A 13,633-nucleotide genomic window follows, 5' to 3' on the forward strand; every position below is an offset into this window, starting at 1 on the left:
CCAAAACCATGCAACCAGCATCCTGGACACACTCACTAATACAGCAAACACTCATAGGTTTGGACTTAAGAACTGACACGGCTATATATATAAAAAAAAAAATAAGCCTTGTGGCACTATGGCTGATAGAACACAGAATGACTGTTTACTGTAAGTCATGGCATCAATTCCTCCATATTTAATTGATATATTTATGAAGTATTATCTAACTTACTGCAGCAGCCCAGCTGGAGTGAATGCGATAGAACAGCAGGGGGTGTAGCGCACTACATCAAAATCTTTGCAGTTCTGCTCCATCTCTCAGAGTGTGGACAGACTTATGTGGTTTCCTGGGCAGGGGGTCACTTTAGCTACTTTCTGCACATTCCCATTGATCAAATACTGAAGGGAAACATTTCAACCACAGAAGATCCATGGTCCTCCTCACGCCGCGGCTCTCCACCAAAAGTCAGCTGTGTAGAAGTGTGTCTTTAACTGGCGAGCGTGTTGTGCGAAAGATCCTGTTGTTTTTCTGCTCTATTGGTTCCACACATCGACCATGACTGTCTGGCCTCCTAGTCTCCAGGGCATTCCTGCGCCGACACACACACACACACACACACACACACACACACACACACACACACACACACACACACACACACACACACACACACACACACACACACACACACACACACACACACACACACACACACAGCGCAACAGCAGCCACCGCAGAAAAATAGACAGGGTTTAAGGAGAACCACAAAAACTTTCGCCTGTCAGTTTGTTTTCTGTCATGGATATCTCTGAAAACAGATGACTATAGTACGCATGCTAGCCTGCCTGAGCTACTTTACAAATCGTAAGCTTGGAGATCTTGAGCATCTGCAAAACTGTGATGTACTTTCTATATTTCCATATTGACCAGAAAAGTTACCACACATGCATAAAGTTACATTCAAAGATAATGAATATGTGGGTAACTCAATTTAGATTAAAATGGCAGGGGAAGGGGGGTCACAATAGAACCTTATAATTCCCAGCTCACAAAAAGTCAAAAAGACATTTTGTAGTCTGTCTCCTGCTACATGTATTAGTGAGTGGGTTGGCCCGTGCTTTTTCGATCGAGAGAGAGAGAGAGAGAGAGAGAGAGAGAGAGAGAGAGAGAGAGAGAGAGAGAGAGAGAGAGAGAGAGAGAGAGAGAGAGAGAGAGAGAGAGCGAGAGAGCAATGGTAAGCCTTTATGTGTTCAACTCCCACCTTTTGCAATGGGGCCCCTCCGTCACTCTCCTGACGGGGAGGGCCCACATGGAAGCCATTACGCTGAGCAGAGAGGGGAAATTACAGAGAAAACCTACAGCGCTGGATCCCTCCTATATAACCACTCACTCATTCACTTAGATTTATACACGCAAACACACGCTCAGGAGCACACCCGCACGCACGCACGCACGCACGCACGCACGCGCGCGCACGCACACACACACACACACACACACACACACACACACACACACACACACACACACACACACACACACACACACACACACACACACACACACAGAGAGAGAGAGAGAGAGAGAGAGAGAGAAAGAGAGAGAGAGAGAGAGAGAGAGAGAGAGACATACATGCACACAGGAGCTCTGCTGCCACCTTGCCTGGAGCAGTACATTTCCACTGCTGGCTCTGTTGGGACAAGGCCACAGTGTGCTTCCCTCCCCGCCCTCCCTCTCCTGGACCGGCGTGGTGGTGCAGGGCCAGGGCTGTAAATTCCTCAGAAAGAGCTGTTAAGAGGGCCTCCATTAAAACCGGGGGAGGGGGGGGGGGGGGCTGGCGCTCGCCAGAGAGGAGCCGACTCAATAAGTCATCATCGGAGCCTGGGGCCAAATGGGGGCCTATGGGAGAGTACCTATAGACGCAGACTGGATCCAGCATTGTTTTATAGGTGTTTAATATGCCTGGTGTACCTGGTGATATGGCCACATGCATGCAGCGTTGCGATATTTCATGAAAGGGGCAGTTAAGTATGATTTTTACTGGCCCATAATATACCTGCGGGGGTTGATAGGGTCGTCGAGCAGTGCCAGTGACTTGTTTCACCAGGTGTTGTGATTTCTGCCTTTCAAAAACTCACTTTCCACAAATGTCCCATTGACCTTCTGTCAGTTCAAGGCACTCCTCCACCCCCACCACCACCACCACCACCACCACCTACCCGCATCTTCAACAGCTCAATTATGGAGGCCGGCGTGACGGTGCTGTTCTCCAGCCAAAAAAAGCAATTGACAACGCAGGATGGTTATTACCGTATTTTGCATGGCAATAAATTATCGCTTCACGAGACATTTTCTGCTGGATGTCTGCTCCAATTAAATGGCTTACTCATCTCATCATGAAACCAGATGGAGGGGCGGTGCCAGGAGGAGACAAGATCTGTCAGTGTCATCGCAATTCCTACTGGTCACCAACAGAGGTCAATAAAGGTCAAGCATTTCAATTTGAGGTCATCATGTCTCCATGTGGGAAACAATACATTGCCAGCCATGTATCCATTGTATGTGTGCACAGTGTGCATCATACACAACAGTGGACAACATAATCCGGATTCACTGCAATTCACCTGGGACTAGACGAAACATGACACAGCAAATTGAATGCTTTGGGGCCCGGAGGGGTCAGTGTATTCATAGCTGACGGCAGCAACTGCTATGTCAAAGAGTGGGATGCTTGTGTGTTGAAGTTGGACAGTAAATACTTTCACCCCAGTCTTTTTACAAGTGAAAACTTCGTGTCAATTTGGCGGCTGCTGACCTCAAACGTTGCAACACAAAAGACTGATGAAAACCACATCCACAACCATGAGTAGTGTGCTGTGCAATACAGGGACTGGTTAAGAAATTTCAATAAATTAAACAACAAAAGTCTAATTTAAAGTCCCTTTCCGCCTCATCAAAGGATAAAACGGTGACATAACCAGTGTTGGGCAGTAATCTGTAATCTGATTACTTTTTCAGTAAAAGGAGCTGGCTTGGTTGTATGTCACTTTTTCTGGGGTAAAAAAAAGAAAGTAACTAGTAACATAACTAGTAGTAATGTAACTAATTACTTTTGAAAAAGTAATCAGTAAAGTAACTTATTACTTTTTAAGGAGTAATCAGTAATCAGTAACTATTTACATTTCTAGAGTAACTTGCCCAACACTGGACAACACAGTAGCTCAAACACCGAGACACTTCCCCCCTCTTTGTGTTATCATCACTAGCTACTTGTGCCATCACCCCCATAGTTTACGAGAGTGGCATGGATGTGTACACACTGTGGTGTGAGGATCTACGGCCTGGATGTGCACACACTGTGGTGTGAGGATCTACGGCCTGGATGTGTACACACTGTGGTGTGAGGATCTACGGCCTGGATGTGCACACTAACCGTGCCCCACCCCCCCCCCCCCTTTCCTCCGCACACGCTCCTCCAAATCAAGCCCGTCATTATCCCAGGCGTGCTGCAGGGCTCCCAAAATATCTGTCACGCAGCTGTCGGCACCTCTCCGCTCAGCAGCTGGAGAGGCTCTGGGACACTCCCTCGTTTTCCGGCCTGATACCATACACTCTGCACCCTCGGCCTGAAGCAGCAGAGGGGCCAGGGGCGGCGCCCCCCTCCCCCCCGCCATCGTAGAGTCTCCAATCTGCTGTGGGTGGGTGGGTATTCGTTTTGCTGTCAAAGCCACCCCCTGAGTGGTCTGTGTACTCAAGAGCAATAAAATACCACACAAATGGTGTGCATGAGGCATGAGAGTGAGCCTCCAGGAAACTAGGTGAACTGGACCAGATGACCCTTCCACACTTTCTGCTGGATTTGTAAGGCTGCTGCAGGGCCTTAGCCCCCACGCTCAGCAGATTACTTAAGGCTGCTGCAGGGCCTTAGCCCCCATGCTCAGCAGATTACTTAAGGCTGCTGCAGGGTCTTAGCCCCCACGCTCAGCAGATTACTTAAGGCTGCTGCAGGGCCTTAGCCCCCATGCTCAGTAGATTACTTAAGGCTGCTGCAGGGCCTTAGCCCCCATGCTCAGCAGATTACTTAAGGCTGCTGCAGGGCCTTAGCCCCCATGCTCAGCAGATTACTTAAGGCTGCTGCAGGGCCTTAGCCCCCATGCTCAGTAGATTACTTAAGGCTGCTGCAGGGTCTTAGCCCCCACGCTCAGCAGATTACTTAAGGCTGCTGCAGGGTCTTAGCCCCCACGCTCAGTAGATTACTTAAGGCTACTGCAGGGCCTTAGCCCCCACGCTCAGCAGATTACTTAAGGCTGCTGCAGGGCCTTAGCCCCCATGCTCAGCAGATTACTTAAGGCTGCTGCAGGGTCTTAGCCCCCACGCTCAGCAGATTACTTAAGGCTGCTGCAGGGTCTTAGCCCCCATGCTCAGTAGATGACTTAAGGCTGCTGCAGGGTCTTAGCCCCCATGCTCAGTAGATTACTTAAGGCTGCTGCAGGGCCTTAGCCCCCACGCTCAGCAGATTACTTAAGGCTGCTGCAGGGCCTTAGCCCCCACGCTCAGTAGATGACTTAAGGCTGCTGCAGGGTCTTAGCCCCCACGCTCAGTAGATTACTTAAGGCTGCTGCAGGGCCTTAGCCCCCATGCTCAGTAGATTAGTTAAGGCTGCTGCAGGGTCTTAGCCCCCATGCTCAGCAGATTACTTAAGGCTGCTGCAGGGCCTTAGCCCCCATGCTCAGTAGATTACTTAAGGCTGCTGCAGGGCCTTAGCCCCCACGCTCAGTAGATTACTTAAGGCTGCTGCAGGGTCTTAGCCCCCATGCTCCGTAGATTACTTAAGGCTGCTGCAGGGTCTTAGCCCCCATGCTCAGTAGATTACTTAAGGCTGCTGCAGGGCCTTAGCCCCCATGCTCCGTAGATTACTTAAGGCTGCTGCAGGGTCTTAGCCCCCATGCTCAGTAGATGACTTAAGGCTGCTGCAGGGTCTTAGCCCCCATGCTCAGTAGATTACTTAAGGCTGCTGCAGGGTCTTAGCCCCCACGCTCAGCAGATTACTTAAGGCTGCTGCAGGGCCTTAGCCCCCACGCTCAGTAGATTACTTAAGGCTGCTGCAGGGCCTTAGCCCCCACGCTCAGTAGATGACTTAAGGCTGCTGCAGGGTCTTAGCCCCCACGCTCAGTAGATTACTTAAGGCTGCTGCAGGGCCTTAGCCCCCATGCTCAGTAGATTAGTTAAGGCTGCTGCAGGGTCTTAGCCCCCATGCTCAGCAGATTACTTAAGGCTGCTGCAGGGCCTTAGCCCCCATGCTCAGTAGATTACTTAAGGCTGCTGCAGGGCCTTAGCCCCCACGCTCAGTAGATTACTTAAGGCTGCTGCAGGGTCTTAGCCCCCATGCTCAGTAGATGACTTAAGGCTGCTGCAGGGTCTTAGCCCCCATGCTCAGTAGATTACTTAAGGCTGCTGCAGAGTCTTAGCCCCCATGCTCAGTAGATTACTTAAGGCTGCTGCAGGGTCTTAGCCCCCATGCTCAGTAGATTACTTAAGGCTGCTGCAGGGTCTTAGCCCCCATGCTCAGTAGATTACTTAAGGCTGCTGCAGAGTCTTAGCCCCCATGCTCAGTAGATTACTTAAGGCTGCTGCAGAGTCTTAGCCCCCACGCTCAGTAGATTACTTAAGGCTGCTGCAGGGCCTTAGCCCCCACGCTCAGTAGATTACTTAAGGCTGCTGCAGGGTCTTAGCCCCCATGCTCAGTAGATTACTTAAGGCTGCTGCAGGGCCTTAGCCCCCATGCTCCGTAGATTACTTAAGGCTGCTGCAGGGTCTTAGCCCCCATGCTCAGTAGATTACTTAAGGCTGCTGCAGGGGTTTAGCCCCCACGCTCAGCAGATTACTTAAGCGATAAACTACGGGATGCTGTGGTTTACAGTGATTTTAGAACAGCTGGAGACGATGTTAGGCATGATGCAAAGCAGACGTCAAACAGGGGCCCACAGGAGCTTATTACTTCTTTTAAAAACATATAAAACAGTTATAACACACCATTATATTAATCAAAGAATGAAAATCCTCAAGAAATCTTTCAATTTTAACCAATAATAATAAAGCTATTTTTTCTGTCTAGCAGTCTAGTTCTTGAACTGTCGATAAACAACCAACGTAGTTACGTTTTTTTGTTAGTGCATTGATATTTAAATGAACCATTATGCAAAAATGTGTGTTTATCAGGTATTTGACAGAGCTTTGAACAAAACTACCCATTCCATTATAACAATAAGTATAACATGATGCAGTCATGAGCTCAGAGCTGAATGTTTTTGCTGTAAATTCTGCCTCAATCTCAAAGCAAAGTCAACCCACAACTGAGTCGTCTCAATTACAACTGGCATGATGGATTATGGTCAGTGTGTTTCATCTGTTGGTGTGGTGTGCTGCAGGAGAATCAATGCACTCTCTGAATGGCTCTTAATTAAACAAGACCGTAAGACAAATTCCCGGTGAATAAAGCGATTGTAACGGACTGGAGATAGATGGAGAAAAGTAGGCCGGGTCGTGGCGCTGACTGCGGGGAGCAGTATTTATGGCTGGAGGCCCTGTATCAAAGTCTGAAACTGAAACACACATTTAAACCTTCACTCTCCTGCCAACTCCCGGCTCTCCCTCCCCCTCACGCAGGCAGGCCGCCTCGGAGAGAGCAATGATAGGAGAGGGAACATATTGCACTTCCTGTTGAGATTTCAAGGCAGAGCGAGACAGATAGATATAGTATGTGCTCTGGAAAGTCTCAACTACTCTTCTATGGTTAGGATAATGTATGACTATGACTAATCCAGTGTTAGCCTTCAGAGCATGAGTCCTCCTTGAGTTCGCCCCAAGATTTGATTAGTAACAGACCTACACGTCTGGCTCTTTCTCTCTCTCTCTCTCTCTCTCCTTTCCATCCCCCCCATTTTTTCAACCCTTGATCAACCCTGATTTTCTTTGTGCACTATGTTTTCACGCCTTTCATAGGCCCAATTTCACTTTTACACAATAACATTGCTCAAAAGCACCGTCCTGAAAGTCCATGGTGGCACGTTCCCATCCTTGAACAATGGCTCCACAGTTACAGCGAGAACCCTGGCACTTCTGACTAAACATGATCTATCTCTGACATGCCAAGACCTTCCAATCAGAGCGACATCATATTATCAACACAGGGAGCATTCTCTCCCCCGCTCCTCCTTGGCTTGTCCCTTCTTGCCACCAAGCAAGCAGGAAACGGCTGCATGCTGCAGTGGATTTCTGATCTGAGATCAGATCAACGAGGGAGACCGCAAAATTTATCCACTTCTGCTGCCTCCCGAGAAAACTGGGCACCGACATGAAAAAGGAGTAAACATTGGAGCCATTTGCTGTAGATAGCTACCACCTTTTGTGCACTTAATGGGCACAGTGTGATAGCTTTGTCTGCATGGGGTGTTGGGAGTTATACATGTCTAAGATTTTCCAGCATTCCTCTGCATGCTGAGAGCACCACAGCCCATCAGGTACAATTTGTGTAAAACTTCCCCAGATGGGTCAGACAGACATCAAGGCTTTCCTGACAGTATATCACATAAAATATTTGTTTTTTCTTCTTTTTTTTCCTGGCAAAAGTCAAATGCTCGGAAGAATTTATCAAGGCATCTGATTCCATTTAGTTTCAGATCCAAGTTTTTTTTAGTCGACGCATTCGCAAAATCACAGTGGTGTCTCTCCTCATTCAGCTTCTCCGTTTCCCCCTTTCTTTGTTGTAGGCTATTCCTTGGGGGAAGACAAAAGCGACCAAACTACACTGGATTTTCCATAACGCTCTCCAAGCCCCTCCTCCTCCCCCCCTAACCCCCTGAAACAATCTGACTCTTTACCAGCAGCACCCCACCCACATGCCGCTTCTCTTCATTCTCTCTCGCTCCTCGTTGGGTTTCTCTGCTTCAGTGCAAAGCCAAACAAGCCGGCCATTAAGTTGAGTTAAGCGCAGGAAGTGGGCCTTCGGGCCAGGCGGCACTGTTTACAAGGAGCTAGTCAGGTTTCAGCGGCGCTTTGAAGTGAGCAGCACACAGGAGACTGTCTGTCACTAGGCAAAAGGCCCGGCGCTGCTCCACTGACTCACACACATTCCCCCCATTCATCTGAGCGGAGAGAGGGGAGGAGGGCGGGGCCAGAGGGGGCGTCCCGGGGCAGGACAGAGACAGAGGAGGCACAGGTAGATTTATGGTTTTTCCCCCCCTCAAACGCAGCATCCGCTGCTACCTTTAATCACGCTTTACCTGTCTGTTATCACAGCCATCTTTATGTAACCCCACGTAAATGTACTAGCAAAACAAACGGCTTGTCAAACAAGTGGTGCTGTGGAACTCCATTCATACTAAGGCTGTGAAGTCCAAGATCACTTGAGTGGAATATGACCAAGTTCAATCTGATGCAGTCAATATGTAACACCTCCTCTAAATGTGTGTGTTATGAATGGAACAATATGAATGCAAATACAGTACGTGTCTGTTTCTCAAGAGCCTGCTTCTACCCTGGAGCCTCTGCGCTGAGGCAGGAGTATCTGCTTTCTCCAACACGCACACGCACCTCATGACATCACCTCAGAGAAGGTTTGGTTTCAGCCATGCATGGCTTGGGGGATTCCAACTTGGCGCTGTGCGCCGCAAACGCAGCAAAGTAGAACATTACGCAAAGCTGAACAGCCTCATTTTCCCGTCACTTACATGCAGACGGTAACATTTTCACACCTAATCTGGAAACATCACACAGACGATGTTGTTGATTTAACCAGGCCCTCTCTCTCTCTCTCTCTGCAATACGTTTTCACAGTTTGTCGGTACTGCTGCTAGTGCAAGTTGACGGGGGATAAAAACCCTCCATCTGAAAAATGTCACAAGTTATCTTTGTGCCAGTGTTGCTGCCACATTCTAACAGGAGCCTGGCGCCAGGTTCTCCGAGACAAAACACACACAGACTGACGTGAAGAGCCTCAGAACACACTGGGAGGAGGCTCGATTAGGGATTAACAGGACAGGCGCCTTAAATCTTGACAGCTTCCTTTATAGGTGCTCATGCCTTCTCTCTCACAGAAGGCTGCACGCTGTGGAATCATCTCCTTCACAGTTGCCTCACAGTCTGAGGTAACAGATGTTCAGGTGTGACTCAACTGGCAACACTGTGGCAAAGGCAAGTAGGCAACTATGGCTGCCATTCTCCAAAGCAAAGTAGTTGGAAAAAAATGTGCTAGCGATGCTGCAATATAGTGTTTATCCAGAGTTTCAGGAAAAAAAGTTAACATATTAAAGGGTAAAGGCTAGGAAAACATTGAATACTGATTTGTTTGTGTGAAAACAAAAAGCATCTAACTTTAAAATCAAGTATTGATTCATGATTACTTGAGTGCGACTCATGACTCATGACTGTTCAGATACATTGCATGTCTTCTGTGGAAGAGGTGTGACAGAACATTGGGAAGGTTCCCTGATATGATACGACTGACTGAAATCAAGATATTCTTTGAAGTCCTCAAGCAAATCCATCATCTATTACCTGGAAACAATAGAGGAGAGAGTCTAGACCTATATGGCATCCTTTCAGTGCAAAAGTAAAGCAAGCACACTGGCAGATAAGAAAAACATTTACTTTCTTTAAATACAAATATAGAATTTCATGTTTTTACAAAATACTATTTACAATTTCATTTAATTACACGTGACATGTTGACAGACGCAGAGAGACAATGAATGGCCATTCTTTGCATGGCTCATTCCCCTCACTGTTCCTTGCTGTTGCTCCTCATGAGTTTGTGGTGGCGTTCAGAACAGGGCCAGAGAGGGGGAGGAGAGCATCTCAGCACATGGCATCCACAGTAGCCATGTTTGTTATTTGTTCAGACAGTCAGGTTCGGTCCTTGTTTATCCAGCTTGTCCTTTTGTCAAACCCTAACACCCAAACCCTCACTTTGGCAGCATGCATGTATGGCTATTATACAACTGAGTGGAATACAAACGCTGCAGGAATCTAAGCTAAACTCTGTGCTACTTACCTATCATCGCTTGGGGAGGATAATACACACATCAGTCCTGACAACATATGAAAGAAGTCCCGCTGCTTGGCCTAATTTCTACACAGTGGTCTCTCCGTGCTTGCTGTTTGTCAGCCTGGTGTAGAACTTGTGCCAGGAGTGCAGCGTCTTGCCAGACCAGATCCAGAAGCCGGAGGTGATGCCCACTATGAGGGTCATCAGGTACTTGATCATGTAGACGGTGAAGTCCGGGGTCATGCGGGGCGCGGTCTGCATGGGGCAGGGGATGGCCAGGCTCTTGCAGTTGTGGCTGACCCAGCTGCGCTCCCAGTGGGGGCGGAAGGCCTGCTCGTAGAAGAAGCAGGCGATGACGATGGTGGCCGGCACGGTGTAGAGCACGCTGAACACGCCGATCCGCACCATGAGCCGCTCCAGCTTCTCCGTCTTGGTGCCGTCGTGCTTCATGATGGTGCGGATGCGGAACAGCGACACGAAGCCGGCCAGCAGGAAGGAGGTGCCGATGAAGAGGTAGATGAAGAGCGGGGCCAGCACGAAGCCCCGCAGGGGGTCCAGGCTGCTGAGGCCCACGAAGCACACGCCGCTCAGCTCGTCGCCCTCGATCTGCCCGATGGCCAGGATGCTGATGGTCTTGATGGCCGGCACCGCCCAGGCCGCCAGGTGGAAGTACTGGGAGTTGGCCTCGATGGCCTCGTGACCCCACTTCATGCCCGCCGCCAGGAACCAGGTGAGGGACAGGATGACCCACCAGATGGAGCTGGCCATGCTGAAGAAGTACAGCATCATGAAGAGGATGGTGCAGCCCTCCTTTTTGGTGCCCTGAACGATGGTCTTGTAGTCGTCGGGATTGAAACTGTCATTGCACACCACCTTGTCCCCAAGGAAGTAGCCAGCTATGTAGGCTATGGAGACCATGGTGTAGCAGCCAGAGAGGAAGATGATGGGCCGCTCGGGGTACTTGAAGCGCTGCATGTCCACCAAATAGGTGGTGACTGTGAATAAGGTAGATGCACAGCAGAGCACGGACCAGATGAGAATCCATATGCGGGCAAAGTGAATCTCTTCAGCAGTGAAAAACATGTAACCTCCGCTCCGTGAGGGCTCGCAGGGCGCTGCACAGTCCGCCTCCCCTAGGAACTTATAATTCAGATACGGGGGGACTTTGAGGACAGACGGGCAACGGAAAGGCCTGTCAGCTGTGGAGTAAACCCGGACCCCGGGGGTCCCGGGAACGGGCACATGCACGGGCGGGACCGTGGCGGCGGAGGAGTCGTTTTGGCCCACGCAGATGTGCCCGTGTCCCAGGACGGGGAAGTTCTCGCAGCGGAGGCGCTCGGGCCACTGGAAGCCAAACTTGTTCATGAGCGCCTCGCAGCCCTGTTTGGCCCGCTCGCAGATCGACCTGCACGGGGGGATGGCTTTTTCCAACACGGTGCACACGGGCGCGTACATGGAGCACAGGAAGAACTTCAACTCCGGCGAGCACTGTACCTTCACCAGGGGGTAAAACTGGTGCACCTCCAGGCCGGCGTCCTCTTGGTTGTAATGGCCCACTAGATTGGGCATGATGGTTTGGTTGTAGGCAATGTCCGTGCACAGTGGTATTGAAATGGGCTGGCAAAAGCCATGCTCCGGCACGGCGATTCCGTTGTCCCCTTGATACTGCGCTGATGTCAGCAATGGCAGCAGGAGTGCAACACACCAACTCTGACAACAAAACATTTTCCCTGGGAGAGTTTAGTTTGTGGATCTACAGCTTCAGCCAGATCAGAGTGCCGTCAATCTATTTAGTGTAGCATCAGGAGTTTTGCGACCGACTAGTGCAAGAGTCCGCTAAAGAAAAAGAAGTGAAGAAGAAGTGAACGCTGTCTGTTATGCTTATCCTCCGCTTCTCTCGCTGGCTGCTGGTTGACTTTTCCCCCTTTCTACAGCTCCGATCCATCCGATCCGATCCTATCTCCAGGGTCAAGTAAGCCACGCTGCCACAACAAGAAATCTGATTTCCGCTAACAAATTTCAAAATAAAACGGATATGGACATACATTATGTTTCAACGTTTTTTTTGTAATGCAAAGTGATGAGAAAGCTACGAGGTATATGTAGACAATTATTAGCAGTGTTGGGCAAGTTACTTTCAAAATGTAATATACTACATATTACTAGTTACTTTCATTTGAAAGTAATAAGTTACTTTACAATATTACTCTGTGTATAGTAACTCGTTACTATTACACTACTTTTGCATTACTTTCACCAAAAATAACAGCAGTAGCAGAATGACATCGCTGCCCCGGAACAATCCCGAAAAATAATTTCAACCGTCTTGAAGTCTGGGGAAGTCTTTGAGCTGTCCTGAGGAGACAGCTCAAATTCCCAGAAACCATTGCAGTGACCACGCTCAGGCCCGACATGGCAGGTGGTCCTGCTGGAATTGACTGTGCCCTGGGAAGAGCGGATGGAGGAGGCGTTTGAGAGAAAGAGAGCAAAGTACGAGGAGCTCGCAGGCGAATGCCGAAGCAGGGGATGGAAGGCGGTCAGACCCGTTGCTACCCCATCGAGGTCGGCTGCAGAGGATTCGCCGACCAGTCGCCAGAGCCAGATTAACACCCCCAGGGGCCCCGGGGCACTGAAGCTCCCAGGGGCCCCCCTACCCATCGTCCGGATGTTTGGTTGTTTTTTCGCCATATTTAGAGGAATATCTCATTTTAAATTAACATTAGTATTATACTGTTATGTTATTATTCCGTTGCTGAGATTCAGTTTCTCACTCACTCATAGGCGATTCTAGGCTTTGCAAAGAGGTAGCACCAGCAGGATAAAGATATTAGTCTGACTGGGGGGTTTCTAGGGGTGGCTGTGCCCCCCCTGGACAAAGAAATTTTGTACATTTTAAAGTAAAATGCATGAATCTGATGCACTCTGAGAGCAAAAGGAAGAGGCTAATCTTCACATTAATATCCTCTTCACATTTCCAATACAAAACAGCAGAGGGTGCCGCAGCACCACAAGCACCCCCACTTCCCGGCCCCTGGTCACCACTTGCCCACAGGCATCCAATGAGACTAAATCATCAGACGTAATCTTCTTGGAAACACATTTTATTTTGTCCTGATTGGTCTTAGATTTGTGTCATAGTTCTGTGGAGCCCAACATGAGCCCGACAAAAAAAAAAAAAAATTGGAGGGCCCCTTCACCCCGAGGGCCCCGGGGCACCTGCCCCGGTTGCCCTATGGTTAATCCGGCCTTGCCAGTCGCTCTGCAGGGCCCTCAAGCTGCTGGGTATCAGGGGACTGCACAGCAAGAGAGCCATCAGGAACATCAGTGATGCTGCTGAGAAGGCATCAAGATGGCTGTGGATCAAAAGGGGTGATCCGTGAAGAACAGAAGCTACCTAGACACAAGTCGGGGACTGATAATCCCTCGCTGGGTCGCTGGGCGAGGGTGTATGACAGGGATACTCGCTTTGCCTAGGGGCCACTTTTATAAATTGATAGGAGGCCATGGGCTAGTTAATAAACAAACAATATTATTTTTTCTGTAGTGGATTGTAGGTTTTTGGGGGGTCAGCTGGTGTTTAGTATGACAATTTTGTGCAAACAGGA

The 13,633-nt window shown here is 49.3% G+C and overlaps 1 protein-coding gene across 1 annotated transcript; it reads right to left on the reverse strand.

Annotated features, from left to right (window-relative positions):
- Window positions 1-9,613: 9,613 nt before the first annotated feature.
- On the reverse strand, window positions 9,614-11,880 carry LOC310787247 (frizzled-2-like). Its single transcript, XM_083648618.1, has one exon. The coding sequence runs from the start codon at window positions 11,751-11,753 to the stop codon at window positions 10,113-10,115; it is 1,641 nt and encodes a 546-aa protein (XP_083504744.1). The 5' UTR covers window positions 11,754-11,880; the 3' UTR covers window positions 9,614-10,112.
- Window positions 11,881-13,633: the final 1,753 nt, after the last annotated feature.

The sequence above is a fragment of the Poromitra crassiceps genome, assembly GCF_964638095.1.
Source record: "Poromitra crassiceps genome assembly, chromosome: 13".
Classification (NCBI taxonomy): Eukaryota; Metazoa; Chordata; class Actinopteri; order Beryciformes; family Melamphaidae; genus Poromitra; species Poromitra crassiceps.